Genomic DNA, 15697 nt, shown 5'->3' with positions numbered 1-15697 from the left:
TAACGCATGACAGGAAAACATACTCTAACTCTAGCTGTGTACAATCCTATGTCAACTCTATAACTACTTTATTAATTGTAGCCAAAAAATGTGAACTTAAGGTTTACTATAAAAAATTCTCAAGAGCTGGGGTTGTGGCTCAGCATGTGTGAGACCCGAGGTTCCATCCTCAGCACCACATAAAAAAAAAATAGGGGCTGGGGATGTGGCTCAAGTGGTAGCACGCTCGCCTGGCATGCGCGGGGCACTGGGTTCCATCCTCAGCACCACATAAAAATAAATAAATAAATAAAATAAAGATGTTGTGTCCACCGAAAACTAAAAAATAAATATTAAAAAAAATCTTCTCTCTCTCTTTCTCTCTAAAAAAAAAAAGAAGAAAAAAAAAAGACCCCACCAAAACAAAAACTTGTCACTCTTTCTAGTCACTTAAAAGTAAGTTATTTAAGTAAAATAGTACAAAGTCCTAAAAGAACTGGAATGTGGGAGTTAAAAGTTTCATTTTGTTTTGTATACTGTGGTTATAACAGTTTCAGTTTTAGGGACAGTGTTTTTAGGGAACAAACTTAAAAATAGAAACTATCAGATTAAAAGTGATTTAAAAATATATATCTTAAATATACCTGTAAAAAAAGGAGATTCATTTAAACAGGAGGCTACTATTATTTGAGGGGGGAGGGGTTACTGGGGATTGAACTCAGGGGCACTGACCACTGAGCAATATCCCAATATTAAAAATAGAAAATTTTAATATTTTATTTAGCTTTTAGTTAAAATTAAAATACCATCCTTTTTTTCTTTTTCTTTTTTTTTTTTCTTTAGGCTTCTTGATTTTGCAGTATAGGTCTCATTCTCAGTATCCTGGTACAGCTCAGAGTACCCAATGAAAGACATAGGAAAATAACAGAAATATAATGTTTAATAAGATTGATTTATTAAAGATTATGACCCTCTAATTTTTTTCTCAAAATAATTCTAATTTACGAAAGCAGAATAGCTGATAATATATTTATTTCCTTTTAGAAATTCTGAAGGTAGTCTTTGTGTATACCATGTATCTCTATATATTTGCAGAGAAATTTTTAGGTGTAAGATTTTTATTTTTGAATAGAAATTAAAATTGTCATTAACACTAAAAAAAATTCTATAAGGAAAACCTAGTATTTATGGAATTCCATAGGCTACTTTAGACATATTTTGAATGAACATATGTAATTGTCTCAAAATGAAGCTATCTTAAATAGTAGAGTGTTTAAATAGCCCTTGGAAAATTCTTAAAGAGTTGCTGTCAAGATCTTAAGTCCTGTTCTGAGATGAAGGTTGACATAGATGACTTCTAAGAGTTTGATTTTTCTAGGTTGTTTATTCACTTAACAAAAATATACTGAGCACCTTCTATGTACTGTGTTTAATTTTTCTGTAGGAATCAGAATTAACCAGATTACAAGCTAGAGTTTCTGGACATGAAAAGGCAGAAGACATCAAGTTTCTACCAGCTCCCTTTACACCTCTACCAGAAATTATGCCTGATAGTCAAGATCCAAAGTTTACTAAACATTCTCACACATCTGTTTTCAAGTGCAGAAAACTACGTCGCTCTATTAGTGCCAGTGATCTTAGTTTCAAATCTCATGGTAATGAAGATCTTTCTGAAGAATTACTACAGGACTTAAAGAAAATGCAATTAGAACAGCCTTCAACATTAGAAGAAAACCATAAGGAACTGACTTATACCCAGTCAGACTCATTTAAATCTCACACATATACCATAGAGGATGATAGTTCTGAGAGTAATGATTTTACTACTCTTAGTGGGATGCTGAGATACATAAACAAAGAAGTGAGACTATTAAAAAAATCTTCTATGCAAACAGGTGCTGGTTTAACTCAGGTATGTATCTCATTATAAGTTGTAACAATTTGTCTCTGATAAATATAATTATATTACTTGGAAGAAAATATATACATTGAATATTATATATATATTATATATATGCATTATATATATAATTATATATTATGCATATATATATATATTTTTTTTTGAGTATCCTTATCCAAAGTGCTTGGCACCAGAAGTGCTTTGGACTTCTTCAGGTTTTGGAATATTTACATGTACATAATGAGATATTTTGAGGATGAAACTCAAGTCTGAATTTCAAATTTACTTATACTTCACATATACCCATCCTAAAAGCAATTTTATAAATAGTAATTTGTGCCTAAAACAAAAACTTCACAGTGTGGAATTTTCCACTTGTGATGTCATGTTGGTACTCAAAAATTGTCATGATTTAGAGCATTTTGGCATATGTGGCTCAGTGGTAGAGCGCTCACCTAGCATGCACAAGGCACTGGGTTTGATCCTCAGCACCACATAAATGTAAAATAAAGACATTGTGTTCACCTAAAACTTTAAAAATAAATATATTTTTTTAAAAAATTTCAGATTTTCAGGTGAAAAATACTCATCCTGTATGTATTTGTGTATGTATATGCATTTTTATTTTTTATTCTTCAACCATTATTTAAGTCAAGCATGCCATGTCATGAAAATCTTCTTGTATGTGTTTGTCTTAGATCAGTAACGGTCATATAATGTAAGTGCTAGAAAAGAATGAGAATAGGTACTTTTCTTTTGTGATAGACAAATTGAAAAAATTTAAGACTTAAAATTCACAGAAAAACAACTTTAAAGTGTCTAGGAAAAAACTACTAAATTTTAAAAGGAAGATTTTAAATTTTATACATAAAGTATAAAATATATTTGTTAAAAATATATATATTTAGCTGGGTGCAATGGCACATGCCTGCAATCCCATGCAATACACATGCCTGTAGTCTACATTATGTAAATACTGTCCTTCAGATAATGTCAGCTATTTTCAGATGCTCTTTTGCCTCATTTTCAAACACATTAAGGTAGCTTTTTAGAAAAAGATTTTTAAGAATAAACCTAAGACAAAGACTGTTGCAGCCTCTTTTCATGTCTTCATATCCCTCCTTATATTTAAAAGAGTATAATTTTCTATTCATAGCAAGAAAACTGTATAAAATAATAATAATATTAGTAGTAATATTTTGAAATTTCAAGTATTTAACAAACAGTGCAAGTGGCATAATAAGTAAGGCAATACTGAGTAACATTTTAAAAAATTAAGTTCAAAATGTGATTTGCAATAATGAAAATACCTGTAATTTCTTTTCCATCTTTTAACTTCTTGGGTTTCTCTGCTGAATAGAGCTATTGAATGTTACTATTCCCTGCATGCCTTCAAGAGTTTTTAATCAGCTTTAATTTTGTTAAAAAAAAAAGGTCTTTTGTTAATATAGAGATAGGAATTGTGAAATGTAAACTTAACTCCCTTTAGAAAAACTTGTTAATTAAGGGATAGCAATTTACAATGACTTCTACCAAATTTATTATCCATTTTATTTATATTATTCTGTGTAGATTGGTAATTGCCCTAATTGTTTTTTGTTTTGTTTTTGTCTTTTTTGGGAGGTGTACTGGAGATTGAACTCAGGGGCACTCAACCACTGAGCCACATCCCCAGCCCTATATTATATTTTATTTAGAGACAGGATCTCACTGAGTTGCTTAGTCCCTCACTTTTGCCAAGGCTGGCTTTGAACTCGCAATCCCTCTGCCTCAGCCTCCAAAGCCACTGGGATTACAGGTGTGCGTCACTATGCTTGGCACACTAATTGTTTTTATAAGACATTTTTGTACATTCTATATGTTTTTGTAGTAGAGTTTTCATTCAGTTAAATTTATGAAGTGAAAAATACAAATGCAAACAAGTCAGTACCATCATTGTCCCTGCCCATTTTCTTAAAAGACTTATGTCTAACTGGATAGCTACTATATCAATTATACAATGAAAAATGTTGAGCTATGTATAAAAATTCCTGTACTTATTAAACTGCCTAAGATTTGATATCTGCTGTAATAACTTACAACCTTTTAATAAAGCTAAGGCAAATAGTAGAAATTTTTAAAATATAACTCCATCTCGGTGAAATTTTCCCTGTGAAAGTCTGATAAAATATAGCATTTGAAACTGTGGTTGTGTTTATTAGATATTATTTATTCAGATATTTAATTTATTCATAGACATTTCTTTTTTTCTTTTTTTTCGTTGTCTGATTTTTTTTATATAAAGAATTGAACTCAAACTTTTTGAATTTTTTTATTACTATTATTTTATTTTGAGACAGGGTCTCTCTAAGTTGCTCAGGGCCTTGCTAAGTTCTGAGACTGGGTTTGAATTTAGGATCCTCCCAAGCCTCTGAGATTACAGGCATGAGCCGTTGTACCCAGCAATTGTCTGAAATTTCTATAATCTTGATCTGGATGGATCAGGGCAAGGCCTCAAACCACTTCAAAACTGTTATGGCAAGCACACTTGTGCACAGGGTCGTTGCAGACCCAAATATGTAAAGATTTGTTATCAATAAATATTTATTGAGCACCTACTATATACCAAGCACTGGGAGTATAGAAACAAATAAAAATGACCAATATCCTTTGCACATGGAGCTTACATTTTAGTGGGGTAGACAGTAAATAAGTAAATAGATATGTTATAATGCCAGAGTTTTTTTAATACTTTCAAAGGGATTTTTTAATAATTTTATTATTTTTTTAAAATACACAACAACAGTGGAATGCATTACAATCCTTATTACACATATAGAGCACAATTTTTTGTATCTCTATATAAAGTATGTTCACGTCACTTTATGCCATTATACATGTACTTTTTTTGCATTACAATTCTTAATACACATATATACCACAATTTTTCATATTTCTGTTTGTATAGAAGGTATGTTGACACCCAATTCAAGTCTTCATACATGTACTTTGTATAATAATACCAGGTTTAAAAAAAAAAGTGTTAGGAAGAAAAGCCGATAAGAAAATCGAATGGGAGCCAGGTGCCTATAATGCCAGCAGCCTGGGAGGCTGAGGCAGGAGGATTGCAAATTCAAAACCAGCCTCAACAACTTAGTGAGACCCTCAACAACTTATTGAGACCCTGTCTTAAAATAAAAAGTGGCTGGGAATGTGGCTCAGTGGTTAAGTGCCACTTGGTTCTGGGTTCAATCCCTGGTACCAAAACAAACAAACAACTTTAGATTTAGTTGGGTGTGATGACACATGCCTGTAATCCTGGCTACTTGGAAGGCTGAGGCTGGAGGATTGCAAAGTCAAGGCCAGCCTGAGTAATTTAGCAAGACTTTGTCTCAAAAATTTAAAAAGGGTTGAGAATATAGCTCACTGTTTGAGCCTTGCCTAGCATGTGGCGGTTCTGCCTCCAGTCCTCAATACCATGAAAAACAGTGACCAAAAAAGATACAATTAGAGAGATAGAGGGACTGGTCTTAAGTAAAAAGGAAGAAGTTTATTGACTGTAGTAAGAAGAAGAGCAAAAATGTGGGAATAGAAACACATGGACTAGAAGGTTTGGTGGTGGTAGAAGAATTTATTGATTAATAAACAGGGCTATTATCTAAGTTAGGATAAGGCATTGGAGATTTAAAAGCAAAGAAGGTATATGAAATAGTTAACTTGGAGAATGGGAGAGTATAGGTAGAATAGGAAAGTTTAATAGAGTTACTAGCCAGATAATTTTGTCATGTGAGACCAACCCTGTAAATCATAGGACCAGATCTGGCATTGTTTGTCCCTGCCTATTACATTGCAGAAGCAGGATTTCCCTTTCTCTTCAATTTAGTGACAACTCAAACTACCCTCACAGATTTCTGAATGTTCCCTACACGTCAGTACTGTTCCTTTCAAGAACCTCTGCTCTATTCCAATGACCCTTAGAATCAGGTGTGTAAGGGTCTATTTTTGGTAGAAACAAAGCCTAATTTGTGCAGGATAATTTTGATAAATGTAGTGACAGATTATGATCATAACAAGACATAGCATTTACTATATATTAGGCACTAAATAATTAACACAAATGAACTCCTAATCTTTATAATAGCTCAGTAATAGTACCTGCAGTGGTTATTATTATTATCCTAATAGTACAAAGTAATAGTACTTAGTAGGGCTGGAGGTGTAGAGGACTTGCCTGGCATGTGCGAGACACTGAGTTCTTGCAAAACACACACACACAGAGAAAACCTAATAGTTCTTCTGTTGTAATGAATAATGTCATTGTCCCCATTATTACACATGAGTAAACTGAGTCCCTGCTCTGTACTATACTGTTTACATTGATTGTGTTTATATCCTCTTCAGTAATTTCTGATTAAATAGATTGGTCTTGAAGCTGCTTAGTCAATTAGGGGTTAGGAGAGTAGAACTTAAAAGTTAATACACAACTGATAGAATGATTACTTATTCTGTAGGTTATTGGAATATGCAGATGTATTTGAATATCTTGTCATTTTATGTTTTATCAAGGAATTTTACCATTCCATTATCATAGAAGCTTAGTACTAAACTAAAATATTCAAAATTCTGTACCAAATTAGATTCATAAAATCAAAAGTTAAATTCTGTGCTCAAATAGTTTTGTTTATTTTGAATGATGTTCTACTGAATTTTAAATTCATTAACCACAGTCAGTACTTAGAATTTAAAGGTCACGTGGAATTCTTACACCTCATGTGCCTCAATCACAATTTTGTCAGCTCAATTTTGTCTTTGATAGAAAGGACTGGCTCTTTGGGTTGCTCAAAGCTCCGTTCATTGCTCCATTTTTTTCATCTCTACGTTGTTTACTAGACAAATGCTCATCTTGACTTTTTAGTTTTCAAGTGACTGCTCCTTGTATATTATACCTTTTTCTTAAGGGGCAAGGGTAATTGAAGACATCTTCTTGCTGCTTTTTCTGATGGGTCTCTATTTCTTTCTTCTCTAATTTCACTATTCTTTATTTTTTGTCTTTTTTTTTTTCTTTAATGGAAGGTAAGAAAATTCAGAGATAAAACTGCTATTGTTGAATGAAACTTTGACTTGCTCTACTTTTACTGTTAAATGACTTCATGGTCATTTACATGTATGTTACCTTAATAAATGTATACCACTTGTAAATTTTTTAAAAAATAAGAGATTTTTTTTTTAAATTGGAGTGTAGAGACTTGATCTGCAGTCTAGTTCTGATCTTCAGTGTATTATGCCCACTATTAAGTATGACATTACATTGATCTCTAATTTACAGGGAGGATTTTAAAACTCTTTTAAGGGCTGGAGTTGTGGCTCAGTGGTTGAGCACTTGCCTGGCACATGTGAGGCGACTGAGTTTGATTATTAGGACTGCATAGGAATAGATAGATAGATAGATAGATAGATAAAGAAAGAAAGAAAGTGTTGTGTCCATCTACAATTAAAATAAATATATATTTAATTTATATATAAATATACATAAATATATATGTCTATATATAAATTTATATAGAGAAAGACATGTATATCTTTATAACAAAAACTCTTTTAAGCCAGGCATGGAGGCGTTCACCTGTAATCCCAGTAGCTTGGGAGGCTGAGACGGGAGAATCATGAGTTGAAAGCCAGCCTCATCAACTTAGAAAGGCCCTAAGCAACTTAGCAAGACCCTGTGGCTAAATAAAAAAGGGTTGGGGATGTGGCTCAGTGGTTCAGCATCTCTGGGGTACAAAAAAAAAAAAAAAAAAAAAAAAAACTTTTAAGCCAGAGAGACTCCGTTTAAATGAAATGTGAAGAAACCAATTATGCCAAACAGATATGAAAGTAGTTAGTTTGATTAGTGAATTGTGCCTGAACTCATTCATCTCTTTTCATGGTGCTTATACAAAGGCCCTAGAATAGTCCTGAATTAATCATTAAGAAAAATAAGCAAGAATTTCAGGCACCAAGAAAGGGGAGCTCCATAGAAATTTTTGTCCTAATTATGGTGTCTTTAACTTCTTCACTGCTATACTTGACTTTTTAAATAATTGTCTTTATCTGCTATGTTAAAAAAAAATTTTTTTAGTTGTCAATGGACCTTTATTTTATTGATTTATATGCAGTGCTGAGAATCGAACCCAGTGCCTCACACATGGGAGGCAAGTGCTCTACCACTGAGCCACAACCCCATCCATGTTCAAATTTAATCTGCACTGTTAAAAAATCATTAAGTGATGAAAGTTTAAAAGTTTAGTTTGAAGTTGTCATGAGATGTTACTGCTACTCATGAGATATCGCAAGTTGTTTCCTACACATGCTGTAACTTTAATTTCTGTCAAAAATCAAATCAGCCAAGTCTATAGAGAATTTAATTCATCATCTGATTTGTGTAAAGAGCCCTTAAGCAATGCAAAGGCTGGGGTCATTATTGTTGGGCTCTATGTAGAAAATCAACTGCTCAGAATGCAGCCCTGCTCTACAATGCATTCCAAAAATCCACTGGTACAGTACTGGTTGTGGTGGCGCAAGCCTGTAATCCCAGTGGCTGGGGAGGTTGAGACAAGAGGATTACAAATTCAAAGCCAGCCTCAGCAATTTAGGGAGGACTTAAGTAACTGTGCGAGACCCTGTCTCTAAATAAAATATTAAAAATGGATGGGGATGTGGCTCAGTGGTTAAGTGACCCTGGATTCAATCTCCAGTACCAAAAAAAAAAAAAAAAAAAATCCCCTGTACAATGGAAAAAACATGGAAATTGGCACATGAGAAGGGCTTAATTAATGTTAGTTTCCTTTTTTTGTTGCAGCTCTAATACAGATTTTCTAATGGTTAATAATTCATATTCCTATCTTGGCAATTCTATTCACAATCAAGACTATAACATAGAGCTTCTAACTGAGAAAAGCTCAGAACTTAAAAAGTTATACAGTTTTGAACACAATTTCAGAGAGCTCAGAGACTTCACAATAAGAACTATTCTAATCATTTTTTTTATTAGAACAGTGGATGTTTATTAGGAATTTATAAAAAAGTATTGTTTATATTCATTTTATTCTAAAAGGGGGTTGTACATAGTTTACAAAATATGGTACATATGAAAAGCTAGAAGTGAGAAAATCGGCTATAGGGAAAGCAAAAATAGGCAAAAAATGAGATGAAGCAGGAATATAGGGAAATACCTATGTACATGATAATATTTTCAAATTCATAGCCCAGGTAAAGTCCAAGACAAAAATATTTAACTTGTATTTTTTAAATCTCCTTTTCCTCTATCTTCCTACTTTTCTTTGTTGTGCATACAAACATCTATCTTTTTCTTTCTATCCTTAAGACTTTTTTCTTTTTCATGTGCCTTTGAACTATAAGAGGACACTGATGCCTACATCTGTTACTTTTATATGCCATTTTGAGTTTTAAAATCACTTTAGTTTAATCTGTACTCCCATCTACTCCTCCAGAATTACTTGCTATCTGTATCCATGTGGCCTATTATTGACTTTTTCTGATTCTTATTTTGCAGTTGACTTAAATATTTCTCATTCTTGCTTTAAATTATGTTTCTGACTATTATAGTATACTTTTAATGTTAAATCAATATAAAAATATTTCAGATATTAATCAATTATTTTGCATTACTCTAGGGAGAAAACTTGTAATTAAAAGAAGATGTCGTGATGAAAAAAGTGGAATTGTTGGTACTGTGCTGTGTTTACTTATTATATGTAGCTCATATTGCATAGAAGCTGTTATTTATTGCTTTTGAATAAATTTTATATTTTAATTTTTTAAAGAAAGCCCTTTCTTTTAAAAGTTAATTACATTTTTAGAGAAAATTAACCCTTTTTTTGGTTTAAACTTACTGCTTTCTTTGTCTTTATTATGCAAAGATCATTGTTAAAATCTGTAATACTTATTTACATTTTTAATCATACTACTATATTATTTGCTATTTTTCTAGTAATACTTAATTTTTAAGTTAATATGAATTTAAAAGTCATTCTGTGACAGGTTCATAATTATATAATAATTGGTAACTTGTGGAGTGTTTACTATTTATCAGATATTATTCTAGGCACTTTATATTTAAACTCATTTAATCCTCATAACAACTTATGAAATAGATTATTATTTTAGTTTTATAGGTAGAATTATTTAACATAATGATAGAAGTTAATATGTTCTAAAGAAACTAAGTATCAAGAGATGAGCTTTGGGCTAATGACTTTATATATACATGGTTAGTTAGTTCTGTGATAGAATAAAAATAGTGCAGCACAAGTAAGGTGAGATGTTTAAGCCTTCATATTTAAAAATTTCTCAAGAGTCTTGATGTCTTTATACCAGATATTAAATTTATAAATGAATATAAATGTATCCTTAAAAAGTTGTATGGGATTAATATTTTCTAAGAGTTAGACATTAAAACCATTAATATATTGATATTACTATTTTAACAACACTAATTTAAAATTTGTAATTATTTGTCAGGAGTAGAATAAACTTTTATCTTCTTGTTGCTATTTACTAGTGTATTGATCCAAAGAGTCACTTGGTGATTCAGTCTTCTCTTCTAGCACTCTTATTTCCCTGTCTTTCTACCATGTGCCTTGTCACTTCTTACTCCAGGACTACTTAGTGTTAATTAATAGCGTCACAATGTATATCTGATACCTTTATAAATTTGTAGTTTCCACTCTAAGTTGGACTCTTAATTCTTGAAAAACATGTACCTTCAGGGTTCAGCTTTTTCTTCCATCCCATCTCTAAGGGCTTATTTACTTTCAGCTTCTTTCTCTGAATTCTTTCATATACTTTAGCCCCATCCCTTTGGCACCTTCTGTTCATATAAACATGTTTAAATCCTTTCCCTAGCCTAAAATAAACAAGCAAAAAAGCAAAACAAAATAGAATGTACTACCTACCAGTCAAAAAAATTCTGCCTTTCTATGTTGCATACTCTTGTTTGGTCCTTTTCACATTCCACTTGATAGTTGCCTCTCTTATTTATCACCATTTTTTTAATTTATCACCATATTTTTTAGAAGAAAAAAACAGATACAAAAAGATTTATCTTCTCATGGTCATATAGCTTATAACATCTAAAATTTGAACCAAATATATTTGCCTTTAACTTCTCTGAACATCATTCTCAGTATTTAAGTATCTCAGTATCTTTGTCTGCCTGACTCTAAAATACTGGGATCCTTTGGTTTCTACCTGTACCTCCCTTCTTATGGTACATGTCCTTCCTAGATAATCTCATCCAGTTCTGTTGCTTCAATAAGAATCTTTATGGTAATAACTCCCAGATCTATATCTCCATCTTTGCCTTACAACAGACCTTACTTTTTGCTGTTAACCCAACAATTCCCTGGATATCCTATAGTTGTAGTTGTTTTGTTTTTGTCCTTGGAGGATTGGGTGGTGGTACTGGAGATTGAACCCATGTTCTTGTGCATGCTAAGCATGTGTTCTAACACTGCACTATACCCTCAAATCCCTGTAGTTATTTTTTTAAGAAGAAAAATTTAAATTTGATTTTCCTCAATTTGCTTTTTTCTGCTTTTTTAAATTTCCATTTTGGTTTGCTTATTTTGTATCATTTTTTACCCATTCTTGCCATCAAAGATCATGATGGTGGTTATCAGATCATTCTTTTCCCTTTTTACAAAATGTAGAAAAACTACTGTGGTTCAGCCATCCATACCTGTGGCTATATCAGGGGCTTGTTATCATGTCCTTCATCTCTCAAATCTTATATTTCAGCATTCCCATTCATTATTTGACAACTTCATATCCTTTCAGTTTTATTACTCCCTAACCCCTGTTAATGTTTTTCCACATTATTAATAATTATTTTCATTTACTATTTTTCTCCAATAAAGAATCCCAGTATAGAAGTAATTTACAAATTATTTAAGAATATACACTTTGAATAGATAAACTTAGGTTTCTAACCATGATGAAATAATTGGTAATAGTCTTGCCCTCATGCCCTACATAATTAAAAAACTGGACAAAATATGTATGAAGCTCTTTCCAGGCATGGAATTGCAGGAAGCACAAGACTGTAATCCTTGAAAGAAAGGAAATATTCACAGTTAGCCCCATTATTTGCCTAGGCTCTCAAATTTGCCTACCCCCAGTATTTGCCTAGACTTATTCATTAAAACTGTGGTAATATCATGCTGAGCTAAGTAGGCATATATCAAAGTTCAGTGTTGCTACAGTGGAATTTTTTAGGCAGAATACCAGAGATAAGGAATCTTTTCAGAAAGGTTAGCCAAAGACTGAGGGTTTCCCTCAACTCCTTTGCAAAGAGCAAACCAAACATATAATGGAAAAAAAATTGCAGCTTAAAAACTGGCTACTATGTGGCTGAGTAGAAAGGAAATTACCAGAAATTTCAAAGTTCTGGGCAATGTTGGAGTTCTGACCCAGCCATAGACACAGGTAACTTGCTGAGTACCTCAGCATGCAGTTGAAATATCATAAATGCCAAAGTTTACAAATAAAACCAAGCCATTGAGTTAAGGTCACACCACTGAACTAAATCAAAGCCAAAATAGATTCACCCTAGCAAAGGAAAAACCCAAATCTAAAAGGATTAAGAAGTTCTGCCATAATTTGACTCAGTGCTATTTAAAGGAAGGCAAAATAATACTTTAAAAAAAATATTTTTAGTTGTAGATGGACACAATATTTATTTGTTTGTTTGTTTGTTTTTTTTTTATGTGGTGCTGAGGATCAAACCCAGTGCCTCACATGTGTGAGGCAAGCGCTCTACCACTGAGCTACAGCCCCAGCCCTAAAATAATACTTTTTAAAATTCCAGAATCACTATTATGTGTCAGTTTAGTGTTCAGGATGCAATAAAAATTTGCCTGACATGAGAAAAAATATTACTTCATAACCTAAAGAAAAGGCAGTCAATAGAAATCAACCCTAAATGACCCAGATATTAGAATCAGCTAACATTATAATGTAACTATTGTAAAGATTTTTTAGAGGTGCAAGAAAAATATGGACACTCTGAATGAACAAATGGAGAGGAATATTAACAAACCAATAGAAACTATAAAGTAATCAGGTGGAAATTCTAGAACCAAAAAAGGTATGATATCTCAAATTATAAAATCCCTAGTATGAGCTTAACAGAAGTTTGGAGATGACATAAAAGTCAATTGACTTGAAGACAGTTTAATAGAAAATATCTCTTGAAGAACAAAGGGAAAATGATTAAATAGATATGAACAGAGCATCTAAGACCTATAAGACAAGATGAGAAGAAAATAGGACAGGGAAAAAAGGTATTTTAGCAGTATGGCTGAAAATAGCCCAAAATGGGTGAAAAAATTACAACCAGTGGGTTAACCAGTAGATCTGAGTTCAGTTAATCATAAGTAGGATAAATTAAAAAGAAAATCCTAGGCATATAGTAGTGAAAATCTTGAAAAATCAAAAATAAAAAGAATTATCTTAAAAGCAAACAGAAAAAAAGCCTCAGGTAGGGAAACAGTGATCCAAAGGAGGATAGTTTCTAATCAGAAATAGTGAGACATACTTTAAATATAAAGACACCAATAGATTTAAAGTTAAAAGGATAGAAATAGATATATTAGGGAAACAAGCATAAGAAAGCAAGCTTAAGAAAACTTCAGGGTCATATAATATTGAACAAAGTAGACCTCAAAAAAAACCAACATAGTGCCAGAGATAAAGAAGGTTGTTTCAGCTGGATGTGATGGCTCATGCCTGTAAACCCACTGCTGTAGGAGGCTGAGGCAAGAGGATCATAAGTTCAAAGCCAGTCTCAGCAACTTAACCAAGACCTTGTCTCAAAGGGGGAGGGGCCACTAGGGATGTAGTTCAGTGGTTAAGTGCTTCTGGGTTCAATCCCCATTACCTAAAACAAACAAACAAAAAAAGTTTTTTCATAATGATAAGAGGATACATTCAGTAGGAAGATGTATTCCTAATTTGTGTATACCAAATAACAGACTTCAGAATACCTGAAATAAAAACAAATAAACTAAGGGAGAAATGGAAAAATCCACAATCATAGTGAGAGAGTTCAACCTCCATTTTTCAGTAATTGAAAGAATAAAAGACAAAAAAAAATCAGTAAAGATACAGAAGATTTGAATAACATTGACAACCAACTTATATTTAAAGAATATATTCAACAACTACATAATACACATTTCTTTTCAAATGCACCCGGAACGTTGACAAACCATGTGCTGGTCCACAATTTAGGTCACTATGAATTTCAAAAGACAAATCATCTTGCAAAAGTTCTTTGATCACAGTGTAATTAATGTAAATATTAATAACAACGTATCTAGAAAACCTTCAAATATTAAACAACTCTGCTGTATAATCTTCATGTCAAAGAATGTATAAGTATTTTTAATTATTTTTAATTGATTAGTAATACAGACACAACAGTTAAATTTGTGAGATGCAGCTAAAGTAGATTTTAGAGGGAAAATTATGACTTTAAATGTTTACATCAGTTTAAAAAAAAGGTTTACAATCAGTTATCTAATTTTCCACCCTAAGAAAATTAGCAAGAAACTACCCCTAAAGAGCAAGTTAAACCTAAAGTAAATATAAAGAAGGAAAAAAAAAAACCGAAAGTTAAGAACAAAGGTTGGTAATAGAGAAAACAAAATAATAATAAATTTGATAAAACTCTGACAAAGCTAATCAAGAGAGAATATAAATTACCAAAATTTAGAAGGAAAGAGGATATGAGTGTAGGTCCTACAGACATTTGAAAGTATAATTAGGGAATACTAATACATCTTTACATCATTAACTTTGATGGGTGAAATGAAATAATTCCTTGAACAATACAACTTACAAAAACTAATACAGGGCTGGGGTTGTGGCTCAGCAGTAGAGTGCTCACCTAGCACGTGTGAGGCCCTGGGTTCGATCCTCAGCACCACATAAAAATAAATAAATAAAATAAAGGTATTGTGTCAAACTATAACTAAAAAATATTTTTTAAGAAAGGAACTAATACAGATGAACTAAAACATCTAAATAAGCTTTTATCTGCAGATCAAGATGTATTTGCAGTTATAAATATTTCTATAACAATTACTTCCAGGGCTAGGGATATAGCTCAGTGGTAAAGTGCTGACCTAGCTTGTAATGAGGCTCTGGGTTCAATTCCCAGCACCACCAAAAAAAAGTATTTAAGGTTCAGAAAGTTTTACTGGTAAAGACTAGCAAACATTTGGAGAAGAAATAGTATCAATTTAAAACTTTTTCAGTAAAGAAAGGAGGAGGAAAAACTTACACCTCAAAATTAACCATGACATGAAAGTCTAACAGGAGCATTACATGAAAAGAAGATATCCCTTGTGGACATAGACTACAGGTCAGCCTCCTAAATCCCGCCGGCCACATGACCCATTTCTGACTTGAAAATAAAATTGTCTATGGCTGTTTTTGCACTATAACTGCAGAATTAAATAGTTATGACAAAGACTATTAACCAAGTTTAAATAATGTACTATTTGACTTTTTATTGATTTACTATTTAAGTAAATCAATCCCTGGTACCAAAAAAAAAAAAGAAAATTATATGGCTAACATTACACTAAATGTTTAAAAAATTAATGCTTTCTCCCTTAAGATGAGAGCGAGGTTGGGCTGGGGCTGAAGCTCAGTGGTAGAGCACTTGTCTTGCAGGTATGAGACCCTGAGTTCGATCCTCAGCACCACATAAAAATAAATAAATAAAAATAAAATATATTGTGTCCATCTATAACTAAAAAAATATTTTTT

At 32.2% G+C, this 15697-nt stretch overlaps 1 protein-coding gene across 1 annotated transcript in view; it reads left to right on the top strand.

Annotated features, from left to right (window-relative positions):
* CCDC18 (coiled-coil domain containing 18) overlaps positions 1 to 15697 on the top strand; it is a 115673-nt gene that overhangs the window by 96817 nt on the left and 3159 nt on the right. Inside the window, exons 29-30 of the mRNA XM_081307403.1 lie at positions 1424 to 1891; positions 9535 to 9588. Coding sequence (XP_081163529.1) covers positions 1424 to 1891; positions 9535 to 9549 — 483 coding nt within the window. The 3' untranslated portion in view covers positions 9550 to 9588. The remainder of the gene's footprint in view (positions 1 to 1423; positions 1892 to 9534; positions 9589 to 15697) is intronic.

Source organism: Spermophilus citellus, assembly GCF_964194105.1.
Source record: "Spermophilus citellus genome assembly, chromosome: 9".
In the NCBI taxonomy this organism is placed as follows: domain Eukaryota; kingdom Metazoa; phylum Chordata; class Mammalia; order Rodentia; family Sciuridae; genus Spermophilus; species Spermophilus citellus.
Note: the sequence above shows the minus strand (reverse complement) of the source record. Positions and strands in the feature narration are given on the sequence as shown.